Source organism: Camelus ferus, chromosome 20 (genome assembly GCF_009834535.1).
Source record: "Camelus ferus isolate YT-003-E chromosome 20, BCGSAC_Cfer_1.0, whole genome shotgun sequence".
NCBI classification, from domain to species: Eukaryota; Metazoa; Chordata; class Mammalia; order Artiodactyla; family Camelidae; genus Camelus; species Camelus ferus.
This window is the reverse complement of record NC_045715.1, coordinates 18878429-18904917: the sequence shown is the minus strand read 5'-3', so window position 1 is coordinate 18904917 and position 26489 is coordinate 18878429. Positions and strand designations below refer to the sequence as shown.

The 26489-nt window shown below is 41.3% G+C and overlaps 2 protein-coding genes across 3 annotated transcripts; both read right to left on the bottom strand.

Moving 5' to 3' along the window:
* Positions 1-430: 430 nt before the first annotated feature.
* LOC102520402 (zinc finger protein 708-like) lies at positions 431-9348 on the bottom strand. The gene is given in 7 exon segments (XM_032463510.1): positions 431-1467; positions 1469-1674; positions 6460-6517; positions 7100-7219; positions 7221-7323; positions 7326-7565; positions 8421-9348. Coding segments are annotated over 7 exon segments (1944 nt in total). The 5' UTR covers positions 8818-9348; the 3' UTR covers positions 431-647.
* LOC102520158 (zinc finger and SCAN domain-containing protein 31-like) lies at positions 7633-26239 on the bottom strand. Of its 2 annotated transcripts, none has more exons than XM_032463359.1 (7): positions 26028-26239; positions 16074-16649; positions 15719-15845; positions 12456-13213; positions 10059-10257; positions 9419-9472; positions 7633-8668 (listed from the first exon to the last, which is right to left on the bottom strand). In XM_032463359.1, the coding sequence occupies exons 1-5, from the start codon at positions 26109-26111 to the stop codon at positions 10132-10134; spliced, it is 1671 nt and encodes a 556-aa protein (XP_032319250.1). In that variant the 5' UTR covers positions 26112-26239; the 3' UTR covers positions 7633-8668; positions 9419-9472; positions 10059-10131. The 2 variants fall into 2 exon arrangements, with proteins under 2 accessions (XP_032319250.1, XP_032319251.1); XM_032463360.1 differs by having other exon boundaries at positions 8625-8668; positions 9355-9472.
* Positions 26240-26489: the final 250 nt, after the last annotated feature.

The following is a 26489-nucleotide window of genomic DNA, read 5'->3' as shown; positions in this document are numbered from 1 at the left end:
GTCGTGATGGCCAAACTAGATTTTGATCTACTGGAGGTCAAAACCTCTATGTTCTCCACATCACTTAGAATATAATATATCCTTTATTCAACAGAAAATGCTAGTTCTGGGGGTGGGGATCAGGAAGGGTCTGCAGGCCACCCACTTCCGGTCAGAGGCTTGGTTAGGTAGCCAGGGTGGGAGGGAAACAGAGACAACTCACCTCACACATTCCAAGCTCTTGGATGTTCCAGTGACCTCAACCAGCACTAAGAGAAGCAATTTCAATATTAGGCTAAAGCTAGTTAGAAATCAAAATGACTTTAAAAAGCAAAACATAAGAGCTTATGAATTCAGTAAAAAAAAAAAAAATACATACATTTACAGCTACCCCTGTGTACTTTTTCATTGTATTAACTGACATTTCATTGCATTTAACAGAAGTAATCACAGGTAAACTTCTTGCTGATGTTTATTTTTACATTCTCAACTTTTCCAGCATACATGATCTTCGTCACAACTTTTCAATGTGGTATCTCTGATGTTCTTTAAATAATGAAGTTCACAGAACATTTTATCTCAGTTAAGAAAAGAATTCTGGATTCTACTTGAAGTTGTCACCAAACATCTGGGCAAGGAGTCATTTTAGTGGATTCTCTGGTGCTTCATCAGGGCTGAGCTTCCACTGTGGGCTCCACCTCATTCCCCCTGCTGCTGGGGCCTGGCACAACGTGGCCTCTCTGATGCTGGATCAGTGTGGCTCTCTGCCTGTAGGCCTTCCCACACTCTTCACATTTATAGGATTTTTCCTCAGAGTGGACTCTCTTATGCTTATTGAGATTTGACTTACAGCTGAAGGCTTGCCCACATTCAGAACATTCAAAAGGTTTCTCTCCTGTGTGGATTTTAAGATGATGACTAAGACCTGTCTTCTGACTGAAGGCTTTGCCACACTCTTTACATTGGTAAGGCTTCTCCTTGTTGTGAATCCCCTGATGTTCAATGAGATGCTCTCCCTTCATGAAGGCCTTGCCACACTCAGGACACTGGTAGGTCTTATCCCCAGTGTGGATTCTTCTGTGGTTCCTCAGGCCAGTTACCTGAGTAAAGGTCTTCCCACACTCATCACACGTATACTTTTTTGGTTTGGGAGGGTTCCCGTGCTTCCCTCCTAACTTGTGTTTATTAAGGCCTGAGTGCTGACTGAAGGCATCACCACACTCTTCACACTTATAGGGCTTCTCCTCAGTGTGGCTTCTCTGATGTATGATCAGGGTTGAGTTCACTCTGAAGGTTTTTCCACACTCCACACATTCATAGGGCTTTTCCCCTGAGTGAATTCTGTGATGTATTATAAGTTCTGAGCTGCGGCTAAAGGCTCGTCTACATACAGGACATTCAAAAGGTTTCTCTCCAGTGTGGATTCTCCGGTGTTGGTTAAGGCCTGCATACTGAGTGAAGGCTTTCCCACATACTTTACATTCATAGTTTTTCTTTACTGTGAATTCGCTGATGCTCGGTAAGATTTGAACGCTGCCTGAAGGTTTTCCCACATTCATCACATTCATAAGGTTTCTCTTTGCTGTGGAACTGCTTGTGTGCAGCGAGGTCTGCACTGCGGCAGAAGGCTTTCCCACAGTATACACATTCAAACGGTTCCCTTCCAGCCTGGAGACTCTGATGCTTTGTAAGGACCTACCTCTGACTAAAACATCTGCCACATTTATTACATTGATGGGACTTTTCTCCAGTGTGGATTCTGAGATGTTGGAAAAGGCCTGCTTTCTGACTGAAGTCTTTGCCACACCTTTTACACTTATAAGGCTCTTCCTTGCTACGAAGCCCCTGATGCTGTGTAAGTTCTGCATGTCTGATGAAAGCCTTTGCACATTCTGTATCCAGGTACAGTTTCACCCCAGAGTGGCTCCTCCTATGCATCTGAAGGCCTCTTATCCAGGTGAAGGTTTTTTTACATTCATCACATTCATATGTTTTTTCACCTGTGGCATCCCCATCCTGCATTTCAAAACTTCCACTAGGCTCATGGTCTCCTCTATATTTGACATGCTGAGACACAGTTTCATGATGTCCACCAGACCCCTCCCTATATGGTTCTGTTCCTTCCCAAGGTTCCTGCTTCATGTCAAATGTCAAGTTCTCAGTCCTCACACCACCATCTGAAACAACAGACCAGACAACCAGAGGAGAAAAGGCAACTCAAAAATAATTTAAGAGACAGACAGCTAGAAGGGTTAGTCTTTATTTTCGATTTAACAGAGGATCTTATATCTTTATTTAGTGTCAGAGGTTCAGAGAAATATGTCAGTCAAGTAGAAGGAGTGGGAATAATACAAGTGCGGGAGTAAAAAAGAATAAAGCATGGCTGAATTCCCACAAGAATGTGGGAAAGTAGACAGGATGTCACTTCCATGATTACATAAGACTGTAAGTTCCACCTTCCATAAGACTTTCTCTACTGACACTCCCTTGCTGGCTTGCTGGCTCTGATGAAGAAAGCCACCATATGGAGAAGCCTATGTGGCAAAGAACTGAAGGTAGGTTCTGGCCAGTAGCCAGCAAGGAACTGAGGCCCTCTGTCTAACCAACAGAGAACTGCATCTTGCCAACATCCAAGAAAGGTTGGAAGTGGATCACCCCAGTTACAACAGATGAGACCCCATCCCTGACATCTTGACTGTAACCTTTTAAGAGACCCAAAAGTGGAAGACCCCGCTAACTCATACCCAAACTCTTGACTCACAGAAACTATGTGATAATAAACGTGTGTCGTTTAGTTGCTAACTTTGTGTAATTTGTTAAGCTGCAACTGGCAACTAATATACCACTACTACAAAAATACAAAGCTTCCTAACTATAAGAATTAAAACAATTAAAAAGAGAGGAGGGAAAACAAACCACACATTGAAAATCATATGCATGTACACGTATATCCATCTATACATTAACACATACGGTTGTGTATATGTGTGTATATGTTTATACTTATATATTTGTGTATATATGACATGTAAAACAAAAAACATACAAAAATTATGTTAAGATCAAATATAACTGCCCTATCAGTCATATCAATAAATGCAAATGGCTTAAAATTTATCTATTAAAAGAAAAAAACTAGATTTGAGCACAGAGCAAAACCAACTCTATTATATATACAAGAGATACATCTAAAATAAAATGATTGAAAAAAGTTATGAATAAAGGATGAACAATAGTAAATTAACCAAATGCAAATGAAAGAAGGCATCATGATCTCAATTTCAGGAAAAAAGGTGAAATTCAGGCCAAAACCACAAAATGAGACAGAGTACTTTGTAATGTTAAAATAAAGAATACAACTTACAGTGATGATTTAATAGATATGAATAATTATGCAGAAAATAACAGAGAGGCAACTTTCCTAGAGTAAAAATTACAGATGACATAATGAGACAAAACAAATAGTAGACTTTAATTGTTCTCTCCATCTAAAAAACACCAAATGAGGGGAAGGGTATAGCTCAGTGGTAGAGTGTGCACTTAGTATGCACAAGGTCCTGGGTTCAATCCCCAGTACCTACAATTAAAAAAAAAAAAAAAAAAAAAAGGCACATTTTCCCTACACACTAAGGGGAAAAAAAACACCAAATGGACAAATAAATAAATAAACATACAAAAGATTTACAAAATGAAATCACTAAATTAAATCTTATAGATAATATGTATATTAATTTCTGTATCCTGAAAATAGAACATCTTTGCACATGTGCAGTGACCATTAATGAAAACTTACTATTTTGGGGATCACAGGAAAGCCACAATAAATTCTAAAAGGTGTAAATAACACAAACATTCTCCGATCACAATGCAATAAATCTAAAATCAATAACAAAATCAGAAAACAAACAAGCCCTTCCATCTAAAAACTTTTAAAACTTCCAAAAAACTATTGGTTCAAAGGCAAAATACAAACATACACTTCAGATTTCCTAGAAAATAACAAAAACAATACATTTCAAAACATTTGGGACTCATCTAAACCAGTGTTCAATGAAACATTCACAGCATCAAATATTTATATCGGTAATAGATATATAGATCCAGCTCAAAAGTTAAAAAACAAAAAGGACAACTAATTAACCAAGATAATCTGCTCATTTAGACATACTTTATTTGCTTTTCTCCTTTCTGTGTCTCATTCCCCCGTATGCTTCCTGGGATAAATAAACAAGGAGAAAATAAGGAAGGAATTAGCAAAGAGAAATGCAAAAACAAAACACAATATAGAAAAATGACGGAACATTGTGGTGGTACAGCAGAATTGAATACATCAATATGAACTCCTATTTCTTTAGGAAAAAAAAATGTACATCTAGCTCTACCGATAAAATGTCCCAGAAGCACTATTGCCCTAGTGATAAAGAACACCCCTAGCACCCAGATTTTACACTTCAATAGTATTCTCCATAAAAAGGAACCAAGGCTCCTTCAGAAAGGGTTGATGCCAGATCTGGGTATAGGGAAAGTATAAGGTGAGCCAGGGACAATTAATTTTGTTCAGAAAACAAGGATTAAAAATTAATAGGGTCATGACAAGAAGAGACAGGAGCAAGAGGGAAGACATCCACACAGGGCAAACACGTGTCAATCTGAGCATTAAAAGGAGAAATAAATGGGAGGGAGGGCATATCTCAGTGGTAGAGTGCACGCTTAGCACACACGAGGTCCCGGGTTCAATCCCCAGGACCTCCATTAAAATAAATAAATAAATAAACCTAATTACCTCTCCAACAAAAACAAACATACAAACAGAGTAATAACTGTGCTGGATTAAAACACACTGACTCAATGAAAATTCCTAAGTCCACAATGATTCTAACACAGAAATAGCCCTAAAAAATCATATCACTATTTAAGGTGCCTATTCAATGAGTCCCTGAATTTGAAAATTGCTAAATAAAGGAGTAAAACTAAGCCATCAAACGTGACAGCATAGTATGAAGTGACCAAACAGATGATTTGATGATTTCTTTACTATAAAGAAGAATGCCAGTTAATAACATATCATTATAAAATCATTCTGCAACCCTTAATAAATAAAATGGTTGATTCATTCAAGAATTCTCAAACATTTTGTATTTTGTTGATGGGAAACTGGTCATTCTCATGGAGCCAAAGTGACACTACACCATGACAAGGGAAAAAATTAGCTGTTCAATGGACGATCACACTGTCACCATCCTATGCCAGCGATTTAACAGTGGGTCACCCAGGTATTAATGCCTACTATTACTTAATTCTAGCCAAAATGTTGAACTTGAATCTTTTAAGGCTTTACATCTAATTTCCAGTTTATGGAAATACAGGGTACATGGGCAGCAAAGTAAATGATAGTGAGGAAGCAGCCAGAAAACTCCAAAGGTTAGGAAACTGGTCTGGGCTCATCAAAAAGTCTGGGCTGTGGGGGTAAAATGGGAGCAGGAAACTGTTCAAAGTAAGAAAGAATCAAAAGGCATAACAACCAGATGTATTATGTAGCCCTGGATTCTATTCTGGTTTGCACAAATCAGCTTTAAAGACAGTTTGGAAAAAAATGGGCCAATTTGAATTTGGATTGAGTTTAGATAACATTAAAATGTACTGACAAGGAAAAGAGAAGATTATTAACAGAACAAAACAGATCATAAAATAGCACATAGAAATGACGCTTTTTTATTAGCAGATACAAACTACCATATGTAAAACAGATAAACAGAAAAGTCCTACTGTATAGCACAGGGAACTGTAGTCAAGAGCTTGTAATAACCTATAACAAAAAAAAAGAAAATGTATGTATGTATGGAATATATATATATATGTGTGTGTGTGTGAGTGTGTATAACTGAATCACTATGCTGTACACCAGGAACTAACACTACATTGTAAGTCAACTATACTTCAATCAAAAAATTAATTAAAAAAAAGAAATGAACCCTTTTTGGTAAAATGTACATGTGTATGTGTGTATGCACATATGTGCATATATAAAAGATATACAGATAAAAATAAGTCATTAATCATAACCTCTGGGAGATAAAATATCATGCTTTATTTTCTTATTTTGTGATTCTGTATTTTCTAACTTTCTTCAATGCACATATACTTCTCTGGTAATAATAAGAGGTAACTTTCAAAAAAGTCAGTACAGTTTTACAATGTTAATGTCTCATCACCATCTAAATAAGAAGGTCAGCATCAAAATACTTGACAGTTACATTTGCTATAGACGATCTGCAGAAAATTCAATGACATATATTTAAAAGCAACATATTAAGGCTGTTCTGAGATGAATTATCATCTTTTAATCATTATTACCTAAAGTGTCACCTTTGTCAGGTCCTTTAACAACTCTCTTTACAATGAATTACTTGTCACACTCCATAAAGAAACCAATGAGGAGTTCATTTTGGTCCAAATTCCCTGGAGAAATTCTTGCCTCACCTCTTTCCTCTGATGACTGGGGCTCAGGTCCTTCACCCTTGAACTAGATTGCTGGAGGCTGAACCCAGGTACATGAAGAGTCTTCATCTAGTGTCTGAAGGGTCATTGTCTGCAAAAGGATTTTCCATTCCAGAGCACAGGCTGAAACCTAGAGACAAGCAGCAACCATTAAGCCTGTAAGGATCTCACAAGTTTAACAGAGACTAAATCTTAAGGAGGAGGACCCAAGAAATATCCCCCCAGAGACAATGTCAGGCAGAAGAGAGAAACCAGGGCCCAGGGCACTGAGAAGCTGCTAGGAAGGTAAGCAGAACAAAATTTGATCAAATCTTGTTTCTGTCACTTCACTTACTGGCTATGTGTCCTTGCTGTGAACTTAAGTTTCCATGTGTGATACCACCTACTTTGTTGCTGTGAATGTTGAGTGACCTATAAAGTAAGGACCATGATGCTTATAAAATGCCTTCAGTATCTTTACTCACTATCCCTGAATCTGCTATTTCTCACCTTTCCCCTCCTTACAGGACTTGCTTAGCAAGAAGCTCAGTTCCCTGCTGAATGCTGAGTTTCCCCACTATTCTCTCACAGCCTCCACACTTGAGAAAGTTTTGCTCGTAGATTCCCCGCAACAACATCAGACTAGTCTCCTCCTATGTGGACATTTCTCTTTCTTGCCAGATTTTCCAGCATGGTCATTGCCTCCTCCCCGCTCTCTGGATGATGTTCCCACACCTGGGACTGGAGCTCCTGGGGCAGGATGGAATTGCTCCAACACCAGCAGCTCCAGGATCTGTTCCTTGGTGTGCATCTCTGGCCTGAGACACTGATGGCAGAGATCCCGGAGCTGGCTCAGGGCCAGATGGATCCAGGGGAATCCTGGTAGCAGAAGTGCCTAAACTGCTGCCTGAAGATCTTCCAGGTGGGAGGCTGGTTCTTTGGAAGGCTGAGACCCTGATTTCTGGGGTGGTCCTCCTCCAACTCCACTTTCACCATCACAGGCCCTTGCTGACCCCATGGGGCTTGGAATGGCTGGCCAGCAGACTTTCTTGTGTCCACAGCCATCATACCTTCTGCTAGAATTTCAACTGGAGGTTTTTGAGGGCACCCTGGGGAATAAGAATTTTAAGTGATAAACAGATACATAGCAAATACTTCAAAGAACCCACACAAGAATGAAGACCTGTAACCACGGTAACTAATTTTATTCATTCATTAAACCCACATTTATTTAGAGGCCTATCTTGTACGGAAACTGTTCTAGGTGTTTAAAATGCATTCGTGAACAAAGCAAAGAGATTCCTGTTATCATGGAACGTCCATTCCGGTTGTAGCATCAATAAACACAATAAATATGAAGAGCGCATAATGCGTTATAGAGACAAGTAAAGTTGCGTAACTGCAGGAACGAGGAGGGCGGTGCAGAATGACGACTTGCGCCTAAGGGAGGAAGACTCCTCCAAATTCGGCATTAGATACGTGTATGTGGCCCCTAGCTTAAAGCAGAATTTTCAACTTATCACTTGGCACAGAGTTTTTCCATACTTGATCACAAACGACCCAACCCGTGGGAGAGGAAAAGTTACGAATCACAGCCAGAAAATTATTCATGTTTTCGTGTCAATCTGGCAAAATGGAGGGCAAAATCCCACTCCGATTCCCCAGTGCTTGGAGGCCCAGGTCTCGTCAGAGCGTCAAAGTCCAGTTCCCAAGAAGGGGCTCCCCAATCTCGGGACAAGGTCCGTCTGGGAGGCCTTGGGGCCGGCCTTCCCGGAGCCGGCCTTCCCGGAGCCTCCGAGACAGACAGACACCTGCTCCCAGCAGCGCAGCCCCGAGCCTCTCCGGGCACCGGGCGTCCCCCGCCGGAACCAGGGCCGGTGCTGGCTGCTCCACGCGGCTCCGCACGTCCGGGGCCTCGCAGGGCCGAACCCAAGACCCAGGCGTTGGACGCCCCGGGACACCACCCGGCAGGAGCGCAGGACCGCGACTCCGGAATCCGAAGCTCAGGCGCGCGGCCAGCTTCCGGCGTCTCCCAGAGGTCACGCCCCCCTGAGCGCTCGGCCGCGACACGCCTCCGCCCGCGTGCCCAGCATCTCCCGGTAACCCTGCCGGGCCGATGTGTCGCTTGTTCAGTTCCCACGGTTCAGGAGTAAGGCCGGTGGAAGCGGTCGCTCTGCGGTGACAGGTAATACTAAGCCCAATTCCTGGATCTCTGAAATAAAAAAAAAAAGTTTCGGACACTTGCTTCTTGCGAACACGGCAGGATCTCTTAACTGAAAATGTGTTATTGGAGGAGTGCTTGATAACAAGAGATACAAAAATGATTGCTCCCTTCCGTGTAGGGTGCTTCGCGGCCAGCATCGCTAACCTGTTTGTCTCTCCTCTGCCAGTCTTGTGGGTGCTTTCATCTCCCCTGTCCTATGCCCAGAACCCTCTCCCCTCAAGGAACACGGTAGCTAGACTTTAGACTCTTGTCAGTGTACCTTTCTCCAGATTGTTTGTTGGTATTGTTTCAAATGGTGGAAGAAAGGCTTATTCTCTCCTCCCTACTTTGCCCGTTCCCACCAAAGTTTTGAGGGCTTCAACGAAAGAAGGTAGGTGTTAAGTTTCTATTTCCTGTGCTTATTTAGCCTAATGCCCCCACTATAAGCTTTAAATGTCAGAAGCAAGGATATTGTATACTGTCCTGTAAATATTATAAGATTTCTCGTCTTAAAAAAAATTGGAAGTGTGTTTTTATGTTTGTTAATCTTCTCAGACCTCTTTTCTCAAGGTCCCACCTAATGAAATTCCATTGCTTAGCCTGGATTGTGCTGACCTGCTAATTAACAAGCATCAGACATAAAAGCATTTCTTGTATTAGCATGTGCTTTGTTTCCAGTTTCACTATGTGCAAACCTTCCTGCTCCTAGGAGTCAAGAGTTACACCAAACTTTAGACATCTTGGGCTGTGATGGCTCACCACAAAATTCTCTTGACTTTGGGTACAGAGTCAAGGTGAAGACTCTCCTGGGCCCTGGGGGATAAGAACGTATTGTAAACAACACAATTACCTGGGCAGCCAAGAACTTACATAAGTTCGTGAACTTTAGAAAATAAAACAGCAGTAACAAACCACGCCAAACGGTTTAGGAACAAATCGCTGCCAAGGCTGCGGAGACAAGCCTTCGTAGGGCAGCAGAAGCCGGGGGAACCCAGCCCATCCCTCTTCCCGCGCCTGGGTAGTAACACCCAGCACTCACTCTGGAGGTCTCCCGGGGGTGAGGGCGCACCTGGCAGCCAGGGCTAGACAAGGAAAGCAGAGGGTCGCCTCCACACTCCCCAGCCTCTCTACAATCCACTCTGGAGCCCGGAATCTTCACCCCGAGCCGGAAAACGGCCGGCTCTTCTCTGGAGAGTAGCGGGAAACGCACCGGAACGCGAGCAGACACGTGCACACATGTACACACCTGGACAAGTCTCCTAGGATCTCGGTCCCTGGGACTCTACTTCCGGTTTGTATAGGAACTTCGGAGGTTTGGGCTTCTCTATGATCTCTCCCGCAGCCTGGCTCGCGATCCCCACCCCGTTCTCCCTCACCACCCGGCTGCCGGGCCGCCTACCTCTCTCCACGCCGCCTTCCTGGGGCTCAGCCCGCTTCACAGCTGAAATCACAGCTTCTGCGGACCCAGTCTCCTAGACAGCAGCCTGGCGTCTTCTTGGTGTTTGTGAGTCGCCCATTGCACCCAGGAAAGCTACATCGGAAAACGGTAGCTGAAAAGACGCCAGACTTGGAGTCTTTTTTGCTGTTTTGCAAACAACCTATCAAAAAGGTTAAGGATGACTTCACCTTGTTTCTATTTACTTACCTCTATCACTAAATAAAACCCTCCTATGAAGTAGTCATTCTCCAGATAAGCAAATTCAAATAAAACTGGAGGGTGGGGCACGGAATAAACTGGAGGGTAAGAGATTTCACTGTGATGCCTGATCTTAATTTTTCAAAATAATATGGAAATCTGTATTTCTACGTAAAAATCTAAAATTTTAAAGCTGGCAGAGAATTCAGTTCTTAAAAACAATGAATGAGCTACACAAATATCCGCCAAATGTATCTGATCCTGAGGATGCCAGTTTCCACCTCTGGCATAGTTCCTACTGCCAGGAAAGCTCAGTGCATCAGCACATTTCACGGGAGAATTCACACAGTTGGTTGAAAATTACTCAAATGTACAAGTGTTCTGTGAAAGTCTGTATTTTAAATTTCAAAGTGTCTAACTTAAGGGAAATTTAATGTTCTACCCACTTCTATTTTTGTCATAGGTATTTACTGATTTCCCTCTGACCTTGTAGACTTCGATCTCCCAGGTATTTTGTACAAGGCAAGACAAAATAAGTGGTTTGATAGCAGTAAGGATGAATGATTAACACCTCCAGAGTTTCTTGGTTGGTATTTATTTATACCGTCCCCATAAAAATATGAATATAGTGAAATACTCTACTTTTATACACGTTCAAACTTACAAACTTTCTCAAATTCTCCTAATAGTAAAAAGCACATTTCATTCAAAGTCTAAGTAGAAGACAACACCAATGCTTTTCAGACTGTTCCAGTGGCTGAAAAGATAAACTAAAGCATAAAGAGGACATAAGCATCCAGGTGATTACAGAGAGTGAGGGAGCTGAGCTTGAGGTATCTACTGGGTTGTAGCATAAGAAAGTCAGAAGCACGTAAGAGAAGCAGTACAGACTCTGCTTGCTACCTGATGTCTCTTTAGTCCCACTACCAATATGCGATCAAGTCCAGCTGGTGTGCTGGATGGTCAGAGGTATTTCTGGGATTTTTTTTTCCCCTAGAGATAAACTGGAGGAGAAATGTATATCGCTGAGATTAAAACAAAAAAGGAAAAAAAAAAGGACATGAATAAAGAGCAGAGTTGAGGGCACAGATACACATAGTTCTTTCCTAAAAACTATGCCTTTTTTCTAAGTTGACAGAGTGAGCAGCAAGGCCTAAAACTTCCTGTGTTGCCTTCACATCTTTGAGCCTCGCAGGGACCCAAAGGCCTAACCATGGGTTCCCCTGCTCTTGCCATATATGCCTCCCACGCAGCAGTAAATGATCCCCACTGGCTAGTTCCCCACCAGCTGGACTAGCTGCACTCCACCTGGTCTTCAACCTAATGGGTTTCACCTCCTTCCCTGCCCACAGAATTATTCAAAGAAGCCAATCACATCCCCCCAAGGAAACCAGGGATCACCCCATCTTGTACTAGAAAGCCTGCATTCCAAAGCTGTTTGTTCACTCTGCCCCCAAGTGGCCCTCCTCCCCTGGGCTGTGAGTGTATGTGACTAATAAACTGCTGTCAATCTCATCTGTCCATGCCAGGGTCTGGTGTCATGTGTTTGGCTGTTCGCAGAACCACTGGGGGGGACTTCCTCCCTCACCAACAGAGTGACAAAACAGCAAGCTGTGTTACTAGAGGTCTTTTATTTATTTTTTTTTGAGGAGTCATTTTTAGACTCAACTTACCTAGCTTACCCCTCATTTATATAACTTTAACAACAACATCACTTTCCCCACTCATCCTGCTAAGTTCTCCTTTGCATAGTATGCACACTAACAATCTCAGGGGTTCTCTGTTCAAAATCTGAGAGCCACTGTATCGTCAGGCTATTCAGGGTATGTGATGATAGTGAATTCAAGGAGCAAAAGTGCTGAAGGACCACAAAGGAGAAGGACCAATAGGATGGGAGAAAGAATAGCAGCATCCACCACAGACTCAAGCCCAAATGGGAATGGTTTGCTCCAGAGACTAGTTACCAGCTTCTTTCAACCTGATGTAGGGTATCAGAACCTCTTCCTAGTTTGACTACCTAGAATAACAATGGTAATGGAGACACCACACCCCGATCTCTTGAATTTATGACACAGTGACAGGGTCTGCATTCGGCATAGCTTTCAAAAGTGTTCAGTAAGGCCTGGTTTATGATTAAAGGCCTTCTCATAATTAGGATACAGACACAGACTTCTGCCCTCTGTGAGTCCTCTGATGACGAACCAGGCTTGACCTCTGGATGAAGGCTCGGCCACATTCCTCACACTGATAGGGCTTCTCCCCAGTGTGGATCCTCAGGTGCTGAGTAAGGCTGGTGCTCCCTCGGAAGGCTTTCCCACATTCCTTACACGTATAGGGTTTCTCTCCAGTGTGACTTCTCTGATGTTCCATGAGCCCTGACCTCTGAGTAAAGGCCCTCTCACACTCATTACATTTGAAAGGTTTCTCTCCAGTGTGGATCCTCAGATGTCCGATAAGGTGTGAACTTTGACTAAAGGATTTACCACACTCTTTACACCTGTAAGGTCTCTTCCCAGTGTGGATCCTCTGATGAAGAACAAGGCCCGTGTTTTGACTGAAGGCTTTCCCACATTCATTGCACTGATAGCGTTTTATTTTATTATGAATTTCCTGATGTGAGAGAAGGGCAGATTTATAACTGACAGCTTTCCCACACTGGTTGCATTTATAAGGTTTCTCTCCAGTGTGAATTCTGCAGTGTCGAACAAGCCCCGAGCTCTGAGCAAAGGCCTTCCCACACTCTTTACACTTATGTCGTTTTACTCTTGTGGGGTTGGCCTTTGGCTGTTCTGATTTACCCCTACATTGAAGAAAAGTTTCTCCACACTTTGGATGCTGGAAAGCATCCAGTGAATTCCTTTCTTCAGAAATCTGGTTCAGAGCAAATTCACCAGTCATATTCCTCGTCTCACCTCCTGCTGGAAGAGCAAGTTGATTATGATTGCCACATGTCCCATGTAAGGGTTTGGAAGAAAGACTAGTAAGATTAATTGATAACATTACAGAATGCTTAGTAATATCAGGCATTGTGCTAAATAATCAGAGCTATTATCCTAATCGTTTCTGACACTCAATGCACCTATGAGTCATAGAAAATAGATATAAATAAATAAAAGGCTTCAGGGCCCCAGCCCAGATCTAAGAACTCAGAATGGCAGGGAAGAAATGAAAATTTCCACAGAGTCTTCAAAGGATCCCAAGTGAACATACCTTGCAGCATTCATCCCTTGTGTAATCCATCCCCCTCCCACACAGGATCTAGGTTGGCCTGTGACTTGCTTTATCCAACAGAATATGGTGAAAGTGATGATATGTCAGTTCAAGGACTAAGACTATAAAAAGGTGCTTTGGAGATCCCTGAGTCACCATGCAAGAAGTGCAGTTACCGGGCTAAAGAGATAAATGGACAGTGAGAGCGTAAGAAGACCCAAGGCCCATCCACGTCAGAACAGTTTCCTAGCCGTCTCCTGCCAAGGTCTGAGATGGGAGTGAAGTATCTGAAGCATCACAGCCCAGGTGAGCCCCCAGATAACTATAGCTTAAACTGGTATCATTTCAGCAGAAGAACCACCCTGTTTATCCCAGTCAATCCAGAGAACTGTGAGAGAGAATATAATGGTTGTCCCTTTAAGCCACTAAGTTTTGGGGTGGTTTGTTACATGGAAATGGACAGCTAAAACACAAAGTGCTCAGCCAATTTTTGGTGCTAACAGCACACGATGAGCTGGGTAATAGATACAGAAACTGAAACACAGAAATTCAATAACTAGCCCGTGATCACATGACTAGGAAGTGGTAAAGCCTGGCCTGGAACCCAGGTTTATCTGAAGCCAAAGCCTGTACCCTTTACTTCTACTACAAAAAGAATAGATACTCATGTAAAATTTTCAACAGTACAAAAGGTGTAAAAGTAAAAAGTCCAAATCCCCATTCATCTTTCTCCAACACGTGGTGTCCTTTTACTTTCCCCAGAGGTAATCACCATAGCTTTGCTGCCTAGTACATCAGTAGAAGACTATTAAATTAATTATAATACATGTATGCAGCAGAAAACTAAACATCAGAAAGAATAAAGTAAGTCTATTGATAAGAAAAATATTATTTCTTCATGTCTTATCTAGACCACAAACATTGACTGCAACTGAATGAAGGAACTAAGATTGTGGTACCCACTGATTTAAGCAGAATGTAAGTTGCATGAGGGCAGAGACGTTGGCCATCCTGTTCACCACTGTGTCCCCAGTGCTTAGAATACTGCTGGACACATGGTTGGTGTCCAATAAATATTTGTTGCATGAGTGAATAATGTTCTGAATATTCTCATTAGGTAAAAAGAAAAAAGCAAAATGCAAAGTGGTATGTATAATATGTATATTAAAGTGTACCCAGGATTTGTTTCAATCAGGCATGGTAAGACAGGCAGACATGGAAAGGACTATACTCACAGATCCCCAGGAACAGAATGCATAGCCTGCCATGCAGGGCCATGTGAGAAAGCACCAAGGTTGGTCAGGAGGCAGAAGGGCAAAGGGCTAGAGTGAGACCTAGAGCTTTTATTGGAGTTTTCCCAGGAAGGAATGGGCAAGGCGGGGCAGGTATGCTGCATAAGTTTAGGATTGGATAGTGTGGATAATTCTGGCAGGCTCTGGGCTACAGGGATGTGCCCTAGTTGTCTGGCACCTGGCCCTCGGGTGATTTAGGGGAAGGGGAGTATTGGCCTGGTGCTTGAAAGTTGTATAAAGGAGATGATTGGGGGAGTGGGCTCTGGATTGGTTGATTCGTATATGAAAGGTCCACTTGCAGGGGAGTCCTTTGCTATCTCAAGGAATCAGCTAGCCCTGGGAAGGACAGCCTCTCCAGGATCAAGACCCCAAATGCCACAGCATTAAGAATATAGAAAATTAGAAAATATAGTCAGTACATTACAATACCACCTGCACTAAAAAGAGGGGAGGGGCTTGAATACACACAGAAAAAACTTGAGTATATACTAGAGAATGTTAACAGTGGTAAACTCTCAGGTATGGAACTTTAATTTTCATTTTATATCCTTCTATACTACTTGAATTTTAAAAATGTAAGCTACCACTATTGTTCTATGATAACAGCTAATTAAAAATACAGTACTAGGGCCCACTGTAGTAAATCTATACTAGATCTGGACATCTGTATTTTTAAAACAGCTCCTTGAAGATTTGGACTCACAGAATTGTAAACCATGGTCGAAACCCAATTAAAAAATACCACATATCCCAATTCAAAATTAAATCAACTCTAGATATGCTCACTTTGTAAATAAACTTCTGGTGTTAAATTTATTCTACTTCCAAATACCACTTTTTTCCACCAGAAATACTGCTTCCTAGGAGATGCTATAGTCAGTGCTTCCAAAAGGTCACAAAGATTCACGTTCTAAGGCTTACCATTCTCTTGCAGAGGAATGTGCTCCCACGGATCACACTTTAGCTGGACAGTCAGTGACTGACCTGCAAGGCTTCCAGGTCCTACTTCCTTCCACAGCACTTGTTTGTAGTGTGCACTGCCTGGGACCTAAGGACATGCAAGTAGAGCTGGGTTTAGGAGAGAATCCGAAATATGGCAAGAGTTAACTAAAACCTCAGAGTCTGATTAAAAAGAAAATTTCTTATGGGCACAGGAAGCAGAATGATGAAGAAACCAGTGTCTTAATCAATTCACAAAAGCAGCAGAGCTTTAACGGAAAAACAGAAAGACAATGCTTCAGCCCAGCACATCTGGTCATAAAACCCTTTTGCTTACCCATGCCCGCTCTCTTTGCTGGCAGACCCTTGGTGCACTCATAAATGAACAACGGCTTTTCCCCACCTGTTGTCCTTTGTCTCCAAGTTCTGTCTCCAGATTTTCCAGCACAGTCACCACTTCCTCTCCACTCCTTGGATGATAGCCCCATACCCGGGCCTGGAGCTCCTTGGGCAGGATGGTCAGGAACTGCTCCAGCACCAGTAGCTCCAGGATCTGTTCCTTGCTGTGCAGCTCAGGCTGCAGCCACTTTTGGCAGAGCTCCCGAAGCTGGCTCAGCGCTTCTTGAGGTCCGGGGGCCTCCTGATAACGGAACTGCCTGAAGCGCCGGCGGAGGAGTTCCTGATAATTGTACTCGTTTCCTTGCTGTCCAGGCTTCTGTTCCCAAGCATGGTCCTCCTCTTCCTCTACCTTCACTATTCTCAGACCCTCATGCTCCTCTCGAATGTGGACCACGGGAGTCAAGGCTGCACCTTCTCTCAACTTGGTGGACATCTTAGTTTGCAATGGCTCAGGATAGGATTCACTTGTCTTAACATCCCAGGAATCAGGAGGAATCTTAAGACCAGAGCACTCCTGTGGGAGGAGAACCACTGTTAAAACAGCAAAATAACCAGAGCAGTCAAGAACTTATATTGTTAGTAATGAAGACTCACCACCAAGGTGATAATCCTGAATAATGGAATATTGGTAAGATAATATTCCTGAGATCCACAAAAATAGATCAGAATTATTGAAAAAATGCACTTGGCTGCTGATATACAGAAAAGTGCTACATAAATATTAGTATAGAACTGTTGTGGGAAGTAATGTCACATTCACAGAATTTGAAGACTTTTTAGTTTATAAGAACTACATTTCAGGAAGAAAAAAAGTACATGAGCCACAGGCTGGGGGCCACCAGAGCCCATTTGTCAAGGCTGTCTTTTATGCACACACACAACCTACCATCCCCTTCATAGAACTGCTTCAGCAGGGCAGGATGGGCTTTGGGATATCCGGTAGAGGAAAAGGAGGCTTCTTAATCCTTAGCAAGGGTAAGGGAAAATGGATCTTGTCACACCTTAGTAATCTTATTATGACAATATACACATGGGCAGAGTCAGTTATTTTTCCAGTAAAACCTTCATGACCTTTAAAAGAATCAAACTACTTATTTATACACGGGAGTAATACACTAAAAAGCCAAAAAATGGTTACAGCGTTCGTTCAGGGAGTAAAGCATAAAGCACCTCTCGGTCAGTTGAGACATTCCCCCGACACCCCGCCCCGCCTCCATTGTGTATAAAAGAATGAGCATGATCAACCAAAATCCGTACCTAGTTTACGCTATACTATAAAGACAAAATAACAGCGACAAATCCAAACTGAACAGTAGAGGCCGACTGTCACTGGAGCTCGTTATCAAGCATTCTGTGCACGTGTTGGGGGCCGAACAGGACACCCATGCCGCTGAGACCCTTCCCCGTCCCATCTCTGCCCTGCGGGACAACCGACATGAGGCGCTCTGCAGCTCGGCTGGGGCGCAGCCCGACCGCTCACCCGCAGCTCTGGGGATGGCTGGTGGTGCTCCCTGGAGACTAGCCCTGGCCGGTAGTTAACGGAAAACCTGAGCCAACATCCCGCGGGCCAACCAGGAGCCCAGAACAGCGGAGCAAAAAGCGCCCAGGACTACGAGGCTACTTCCGCTGCCCGCCTAGGAATCCGGAGGCGCGGTCCTCTCTATGATCAACCTAGCCACTCCGCCCTTTTGCTTCCTCCTTGGCGTTAGGCCAGGGCAGGGGGATCACTTCATTTTGGTGTTTGGATTTTTTTTTAAAATTCCTTTCTCTCCCCCGTTCTCTCCTGGAGAAATTTAAGCCTCTCCATAAAGTTCAAATCATCCACAACATTGCTGACATTCACTGCACTCCAGGAGTTAGCTCTTGAACCCTTCTGATAGTGTATTTACTACTGATGACTGAAATTTTTTTTTTATATTCTGCATATGAGCAATTTGTAATATGAACACCAGATATGGGCTCCCACTTCCCTTGTTACTCCCAGTGATGTTTTTTTTTTGATGGAAAACAGCTTTTAAAAAACGTAAAATACTTTCTTTGGGGGGATTAGGTTTATTAATTATTTTATGTTTTATAACATAAACATGCATAGCTTTATTAAATTAGATTATATTGATTGCCTTTAGTATTCTTTTCTACAGGCTGTTTTCTTTCTTTTTTTCTTCTTTTTCAGTTTTATTAGGTCGAATAATTAATTAATTTTTAAGGGAGGTACTGGGGACTAGGTTTACAGAAAAAAATGAAGCATAAAGTACAGACTTCCTGTATGTCCCTTCCAGCCCTCCCTAGCTACACACAAACCCATACAGTTTCCCCTATTATTAACATCTTGCATTAGTGAAGTACCTTTGTTACAATTGATATTGATACAGTATTAACTAAAGTCCATGGTATATATTGTTCACTGCGTAGTATATTCTGTGAGTTTTGGAAAATACATAAGCATCAACCATTATAAATATTATACCAAATAGTTTATTGCCCTAAAAATCCCCTATGCTCCACCAATTCATCATTCCCACACACCAACTTCTAATCTTTTTACTGTCTCCATAGTTTTGCCTATTCCAGAATGTCATGTAGTTGAAATCAGTTTGCAGCCTTTTCAGACTGGCTTCTTCATTTAGCAAAATGCACTTAACATTTCTTCATGGATTTTCATGGCATGATTGCTCATGTCTTTTTATTGCTGGTTGGGATATCTGCTGCTCTCAGGAACCTATGCAGAGAAGGTGACATCATGATCAGGTTAAGATGCCAGATAGATTCCTTAGTTCCTAGGGAACAGGAACCATTACCTGCCAGTGAAATTTACACTGTGCATAACCTGTGACCCAGTAATTTCATTCCTGGGTATGTTCTCCAGAAAAACTCCCAAAGGTGTTCAGACCAAGGCTGTTTATAATAAAAAGTTGCTTGAAAGTGTAAATGTATATTGAAAGTAATGCCACACACAGACCAATGATTATGATACACCATGAACTCAATTTGTAACCAATCTACACTGAGCACCCAAGGTCATTCCTTGACCAGGTCTGAGAAGACAGCAGATCCTATAGCAAACTATTAGAGGTCACTCTTCGGGATAAATTTGTACCAGCCCATAAACAGAACCCTTCAAGCAGTCATTCAACAGCCTTTGTCACAAGTGTTTTTCTTTTCTGCATTAGTCACTATTTTATATATGAGACACCAAGATGAACAAGGTAAATATGATCTGTTATTCAGCATTACATGTTCACATGGTCCCCCACGTACATTTCTCACTTTTTTTTAAACAAAGAGTTAGGAAATTCTGTGAAATGATATACCAAAACACAGATATTTATTTGCAGAATTTCCCAGATTACTAGAGTAAGTCTGGTAGAAGTATATGTATAAATGTTGGGTCCCATGAATCAATGTCAAAATCATTCTTAGAAAAACTTAAATTAGCACCATGAATTCCAAACAAAAAATAAATTTAATAAATAACACTTGTTTTACCCAAGGTTGTGATTAGTCATAAAGACTTCCCCCTACTCTCTCTACCTTTACTATAGAAAATGAAAAGCTAACTGTGTCAAAGACAGTTAAATATCCATTGAGATCTGACAAAGGAATGTTTTAATTCAACTTTGCCCAAAGTGACCTAAGTCTCTATTAACACTTGCCTATTTCCACAAAAAGTGCCAGTTAAAGTAATTATATGCAACTGGGTATTTTCCCTAATGGTGATGTTTGATTTTGAAAAAGTTCTATGTTATACCTCTTATCACATAATCTGACTATTGAGGCTCATTTTTCTTGTGTATCCTCTGATGTTTGGTAAGATATGAGTTTATGAGAAGATTTTCCCACACTTGTCCAAGTCATAAAGCTTCTCTCCATTGTAGACTCTGATGTTTGGTAAGATCTGAACTTTGATTGAAGGCTTTCCCACATTATTTACACTTAGAGTTCTTTTCCCTGCATGGAATTTTTGCTACACTTTGAGTTGAGCTAACATTGAAAGTGTCCCCATAGTGGTCACACCTACAGGATTTTGTTCCAGTGTGGATTTTCTGAAGTGTAAGACTGAGCTTTTAAGTGACAGCCTTCCCACATTTTAATATTTATTGGTTTTCCAGTAATAAATGCTAGCTTCCGAAAGAAGGCCTTTACCCACTCATTACATTCATAATCCAGTGTGAGTTCTTTGGCAGGTGACCACACTTGAAACACAATGAATCATGTATACTCTTTACACCCACAGATTTTCTTCTTCAGTGTGGATTCTCTGTTTAACAAGGCTATCACAGAATTTAAAGGCTGTGCCACACTCATGACACAGATAAATGAATTTGCTTATGTTTAATGAGACCTGAGCTCACATGGAAGGCTTCTGACACTGAAGATATTCTCGAGGGTTCAGATCACTCCAGTATCTGAAGGTTTTACCACATTCTTTATTTTCATTTTCAGGATGGCTTCTCTGTTGTTTAATGGGACTTGGGATTACACTGAAGGTCTTTTCAGGTTGAGGATACTCAAAGGGCTTTCTTGAAGTCTGGACATGCTGGTGCTTGGTCAGGGCCGCTGGTGTGTGTTGTTTTATTAGGGAGGGATGTTTTTGGATCAGTGACTTCCATTCACTTTACAATGAGTGGATGCTTCTTTTATTACAGTTGAAGATGGAAGTTGTGTGCAAGCTGAACAGAGGATTTCCCATGCCCAGAGCATCGACAGGACTGAACTTAAGGACAAATTCTCCTCGGCAGGTATCTTAGGTCTCTTTATCCGAATGATACTCTCCTTGGCTTAGGCAATATAAACTGCATACTCAAGGGGGCTCCTCCCTCACTTTGGTAAATTATTCAGAACCCATGAACTTGTCCAGTGTGGAGCCCCTGACGATGTTCCCACTTAAGTCTTCTGAACATCATCCCCCTCTGTGTTAAGACTTATTCTGGAAAACTCTGCTTTGAAACAGACTCCTTGTTTAATATCAGAAGTCACCATCTGAAAGAACAGGTTGATCATGAAATTAGCATCTTTTCCCCAGAGGCAGAAAGAGGGCATCAAACGTAAGGTATACGAGAATAGCCTACAGAGAAATTATGTAAAACACACCTCCTCTTATGTGAAAGTTCTAAGTAAGAATATATACTTGTTTTTCCATTAATTTCTGCTCTTATCTTTAGTATTTTCTTCCTCCTGCTTTCTTGGATTTATTTTCCTGTACTTTAAGTTCTCAAAATGGATGTTCAGAGCTTTTTTTTTTTTTTTAAACCAGCTTTCCTTTTTCCCAAATATAGCATCTGTACTTTTACCCTAAGAAACCTGGAAAAGTACCCTGAACAAAGTAGGTCTAAATAAACAGAAGCTACTCATTATTAGTACTATCACTAATGCAAAGCAGAAGTAAAACAGAAGGGACTAGTGAGGAGACTCATTTATCCAAGAGCTCCTATGAACATAACAATATATAAAGTAGCATATTAAAGAAGAGGTCATCATATAACAAAGCATTTTACTATCTATTTGGAGAGATTATAAAAACCTCAAAGCTAGAAGGGATATCAGAGAATATTTGGCCTGTCTCCCTTATTTTTAAGGATGTAAAACTGAGACCCAGCTAGGTGGCATCAGCCTAGGTAATAAGGTTACTTAGAGGTAAAGATATGTTGAGACCAAGGGCTCTTGAATCACACCTTTAAAGTTTTTACCAGCATAACATACTGGCTTTTACAGCCCACTGTGGTGCATAAACAACCTTCAGATTGAAACTTTCATAATATTGCATAGTGGTTAAGAGAAAAGGTTGTCAAGTTAAACTTCTGGTTTCAATTCCTGGCTCTACCATTCCTAGCTGTACAACCTTGGGCAAGTTATTTAAAGTCTCTGTTCCTCACTCTCCTTAGCTGTAAAATGGGAGAATAGTATTATGTATCTATATCATTTTTTACTGAGAAAAATATACATCCAAGACACTCGGAAAAATCCCCAGCACAGAAAGCATTCCACAAATATTGGCCATTATGGTAGATGCACTATCTCAATGGTAGATTATATTACTTTTGTTAGTTATTCACTGCCCTCTTTGTACGGATTATTTTTCTCCACCTGATGGATAGTAAGCTTGGTCATTGACTTGCTTTGATTAATGAAATTTAAGTAGAAATGACATATGCTCCTCCTGAGTAGATGCTTTAAAAGCCATCATGTGGTCCTACCATTGTTTTCCTTTTGCTCTAAGAGCAACATATTCAGGGTAGGAATACTCCTCTAGCCTGGATCCTAGAGTGGTGAGAAGGTGTTGCAAGAGCTGCAACTGACATGCAACATAACCAGGAATAAATTTTGTACTGTAAGCCACTGAGATTTGGGGGCTGGGGAGAAGTTGTTGGTTACATAATAAAAAGCTAGTTGATCATAATTAGCCTAAGCTGACTTGTACAATCTCACAGCATTTCTGTACCAGGGGCTGCAGAGAACCTACAAGGAGTCATACATAATTCCTGCAAAGGACTCATAATCAAATGAGCAGGATAAGAGAGGCAAACAAATCAAACAAATATATACAAAGCAAAACATAAGGTAATTATCCTAAGAAATAAACAATGTGCTATGGGAGGTTGAAGAAGGGAAAAACTGGAAGTGGTTACAGGAACTGAAGTATATTTATGTTTGTTTAGAAATCAGACATAAAATACAGCTCAACCTAAATAATAATAAATTTATTATTTTTTAATAAATTGAATAGTCACCAAATAAGACTTGTTCTACACATCTTTCAGGTGAACGTGGTCTCTTTCATGCTTTTTTGATAAAAAAAACTTTGGAACCCCAACTCAGCACCCAAACTGTGATTAAGAATATCCAAAGTTTCTTTCATGAGGAATAAATTGGCTTTACTTATAAATTCCTTTACCATTCATGCCCATGCTGAAGTGGGTTGGCTGTATGTCTGGACAAGAATAAAGTTCAGCTATCTATTCATCCATTCATTCCCTAAATTATTACAGAAAGGATCAGAGGTTGGCTACACAGAGTATGTCATGTCACAGGTCCATGTCAGAGAATTCAATCATGACTTTCAAGCCAACACTTGCCTAACACTTGCTTAAGACATCTGAAATTTGAGGAAATCTACCTGATAGTCGTTTAACTTTCCATACATTTAGATTTTCTAAGTCTAACTCTTTTATAGGCAAGATTATCATATAAAGCAAAACCCTGAATACACCATCCTCGCCACATGCTGAAATGCTTTGTTGAGTTACAATTTTATGGAATGAACTAAAACTACACTCACCAGCATGGATCAATCTCACAAACATAATGTTGAGAGAAATAAGTCACATAGAAAAGAAAAAGACTGATATACCGGACTACATTAAATTTAAAAACCAAAGCTCATCGAAAGACACCATTAAGAGAATAAAAAGGTAAGCCATGGAGTTGGAGAGGATATGTGCATTCTCTGTGAAAAGGGCTCATATAGAGAATATGTAATTCCTGTAACACGTGTATGAACCGAACAGGAACTTTCCATGAAGAATACCAAACCATCAATAAGCACACAGTAAGCTAGCCTACTCTTACCCAGCATGACACCTGTAGGAATGCAAGTGGTCTCAGAAGGACTGGCTCTCCTAACAATGAATAGTATACTGAGTTACAATGTAAAATGCAGTTCTTACTGCATAAACTGTTTGACAAACATTAGCCTAGAGAAGATGTTTCACACTTCCTAGTAGAGAAAACAAGGAATTTTATGGTCTGGCCCCCAGCGTTCTCTCCAGTTTCATTTATCACTACTTCCATAATGCATTCTGTAATCAGTCATGGAGAATTTCCTTCTTTCCCCCAGATGCACCAGGCTTTTTAACATGCTATTCTCCCCGTACCTTCCTTCATTCGTTTCACGTGGTCGAACTCTTTCTTCGAGATTTCATCCTCCTTCGAAGATTTTCCAGCCCTCTCATAAGTACTTGTTACACCTTTAATGCAAAGCATGCTGTATAAATCTAGTGGCTGTATCACTGTAATTGCTGTTTTCTATCTACTCCCTTCTCCCTTTTCCCAAACAGACTGTAAGCCCCTGAAGAGTGGGGTGCTTTTTTCATTTATCTTTGTATTCTTAGAACCTGGCACAAGACAAAACCTAAAATAGAAAATCATTAATACCAGAATTTGAGTTCACAAGGAATAAACATGTTACACATATTTTGATCTCCTAACATTCAACTCTTCAGTAAAAGAAATTTCTTTTTCTAGAATGTCTGCTCCTTCAAAGTCTTCGGAATACTTACCACTTACTGCTCAGGATTCACAGTTGGGCTGGTCTGGGGTGGGACATGGCATCACTTTGGTGCCGATCCCAGAAGGGTATTTTCCACCCAGAAGACTGTGTCCGCAAACTTCCGTCCTAAGAACAAACCAAGACAGCTGGGGCCAAAGGGGTAAACACTGAAAACACTGGTGATTACAACACAGACATGGGGTGACAGGGAATTCTCTCCAGAGCAGAGCAAGGAGAAAATCACAGTCTCCTTCAATCGCCTAAGGCAGGGAGAAGTAGGGCAAAGAAATTAACACCTTCAACCCAGAAAAGCAATGTCAACTTCGTGGTGCTTTGCTGAGGCCCTTCACTGCTTGTAAATATGTGCCTTATTTTCTCTAACATGCCTTGAGGTCCTATCTCCTCTGCTCGCCTTCAGCCACCATGTCTGGGTCTAAAGTTACTTGAGTAGTGCGGTAAGTACCACCTCAATAATAGAAACTTCATGATGTGCTTTTTAACATGCATCTGTGGCCTCAGTGTCTGAGGGTACAAGCTGGCTCAAGAGAATTCAGTGTCTTATAGCTGACTTGTCTGAATTGCTGATGAGAATTCAGGGAAACTGTGCATCCTTTGCAACACAAAGTCCTACTCTGAGGAATGAACACTGACTTCCACTTCCCAGAGTGTTCCCTCCTACCTGTCCACAGTGCAGACCAAAGCAATCTGCAATTTCTATCAGTTTAGTGTTCATCTTGAACCTCAAACGTTTCAGGGATCAAAAGAGTTTCAGGCCTGTTACCCAGAGTAAGAAATCACTACTAATATGGAAAAATAATAACAAAGCAATTCTTTTAAAGCCCAGATTCCCTTTGAGTTTCATATGCATATAGGATTTGAGTTTTAGGCCTGGGGATAGAGCTAGGAATTCAGGCTATAGTCTGGTGAACAGATCTCCTGGGATTTCCACAGACACAGCAAAGACATTTCCTGAACTGAATTCATTAACTGTCAACCACCTCCCAAATCTGAGCTCTTCTGGTTGATTACAGGTATCAAGTTTCACATACTCACTCAAATAGATCCTTGAAAGTGATCCTAAAACTAATGCCAACCCCAACTCAACAACTGTTCCCCAACCTTGTTCCATCCTCATACCTGAGTCTTGGCATTTGTCACATTATACTTTGAGAAACACTGAATGCAAGGGTTAGAAGCACCTGTCACTCTGGGAGGTTTTTGTTTTCGTTTTGTTTTGGCTCAGGAACCTCGGTTAAGTTCTGGGGTTTCCTGGATCAGTAAATCAAAAGGCCTGGGGCTTTAACTAGGCAAGAATAACCCTCAAGGATTATCAATGGGATTCCTGCCAAGAGGTTACTAACTCATCTAACCATCTCTGAGAGCACAGTATATCAAAGGCAAAGAAAGTAAGACCAATAGGTTAGTATTTCCAGATTCAATGAGGATTATGTGGTCCCTGACTCGCCAACCAACATTACTTCCAGTTTCAAAATGTAATGTTTCACCTGTAATACTGGTAGCACCAATAACAATAAAAGGCTTGTACAGAAGAAAAGTTAAAATAGTGTTTGAAATACTGAAGTCTCCTCTTACTAAAATAACAAACTACATTATGGTATAATTTACCTTGAGTTGTAAAACTGCATTCTTAGAAGTAGATGTGATTTTAGAGCCTTTGTCAATCATTATGATGATGGAGTCATTTTTCATTGACTTCCCATTTCTTCCATATTCAAGAAACTAAGTGTTAACTAAAACTAATTTTTACCACATCCTTCTTTTGGTGATAACTTCAGATATTAAAAAAAGCCTTTGTAGTATCTTCACCATATAAATCACTGATGACACGTTCCTTTGACATGTATTTTCTGGTGTTTTGTAAGATTAGAGCTCCCACGGAACGCTTTCCCACACTTGTCACACTCGTATGGTTTCTCTCCAGTATGAATTCTCTGGTGATGAATGAGGGTTGAGATCTGGCTGAATGCCTTTCCTGCATTCTCCACACTTAAAAGGCTTTTCTCCAGAATGAATCCTTTGGTGATTGATAAGAGCTGAGTTCACATAGAAGGCCTTTCCACACTCCTT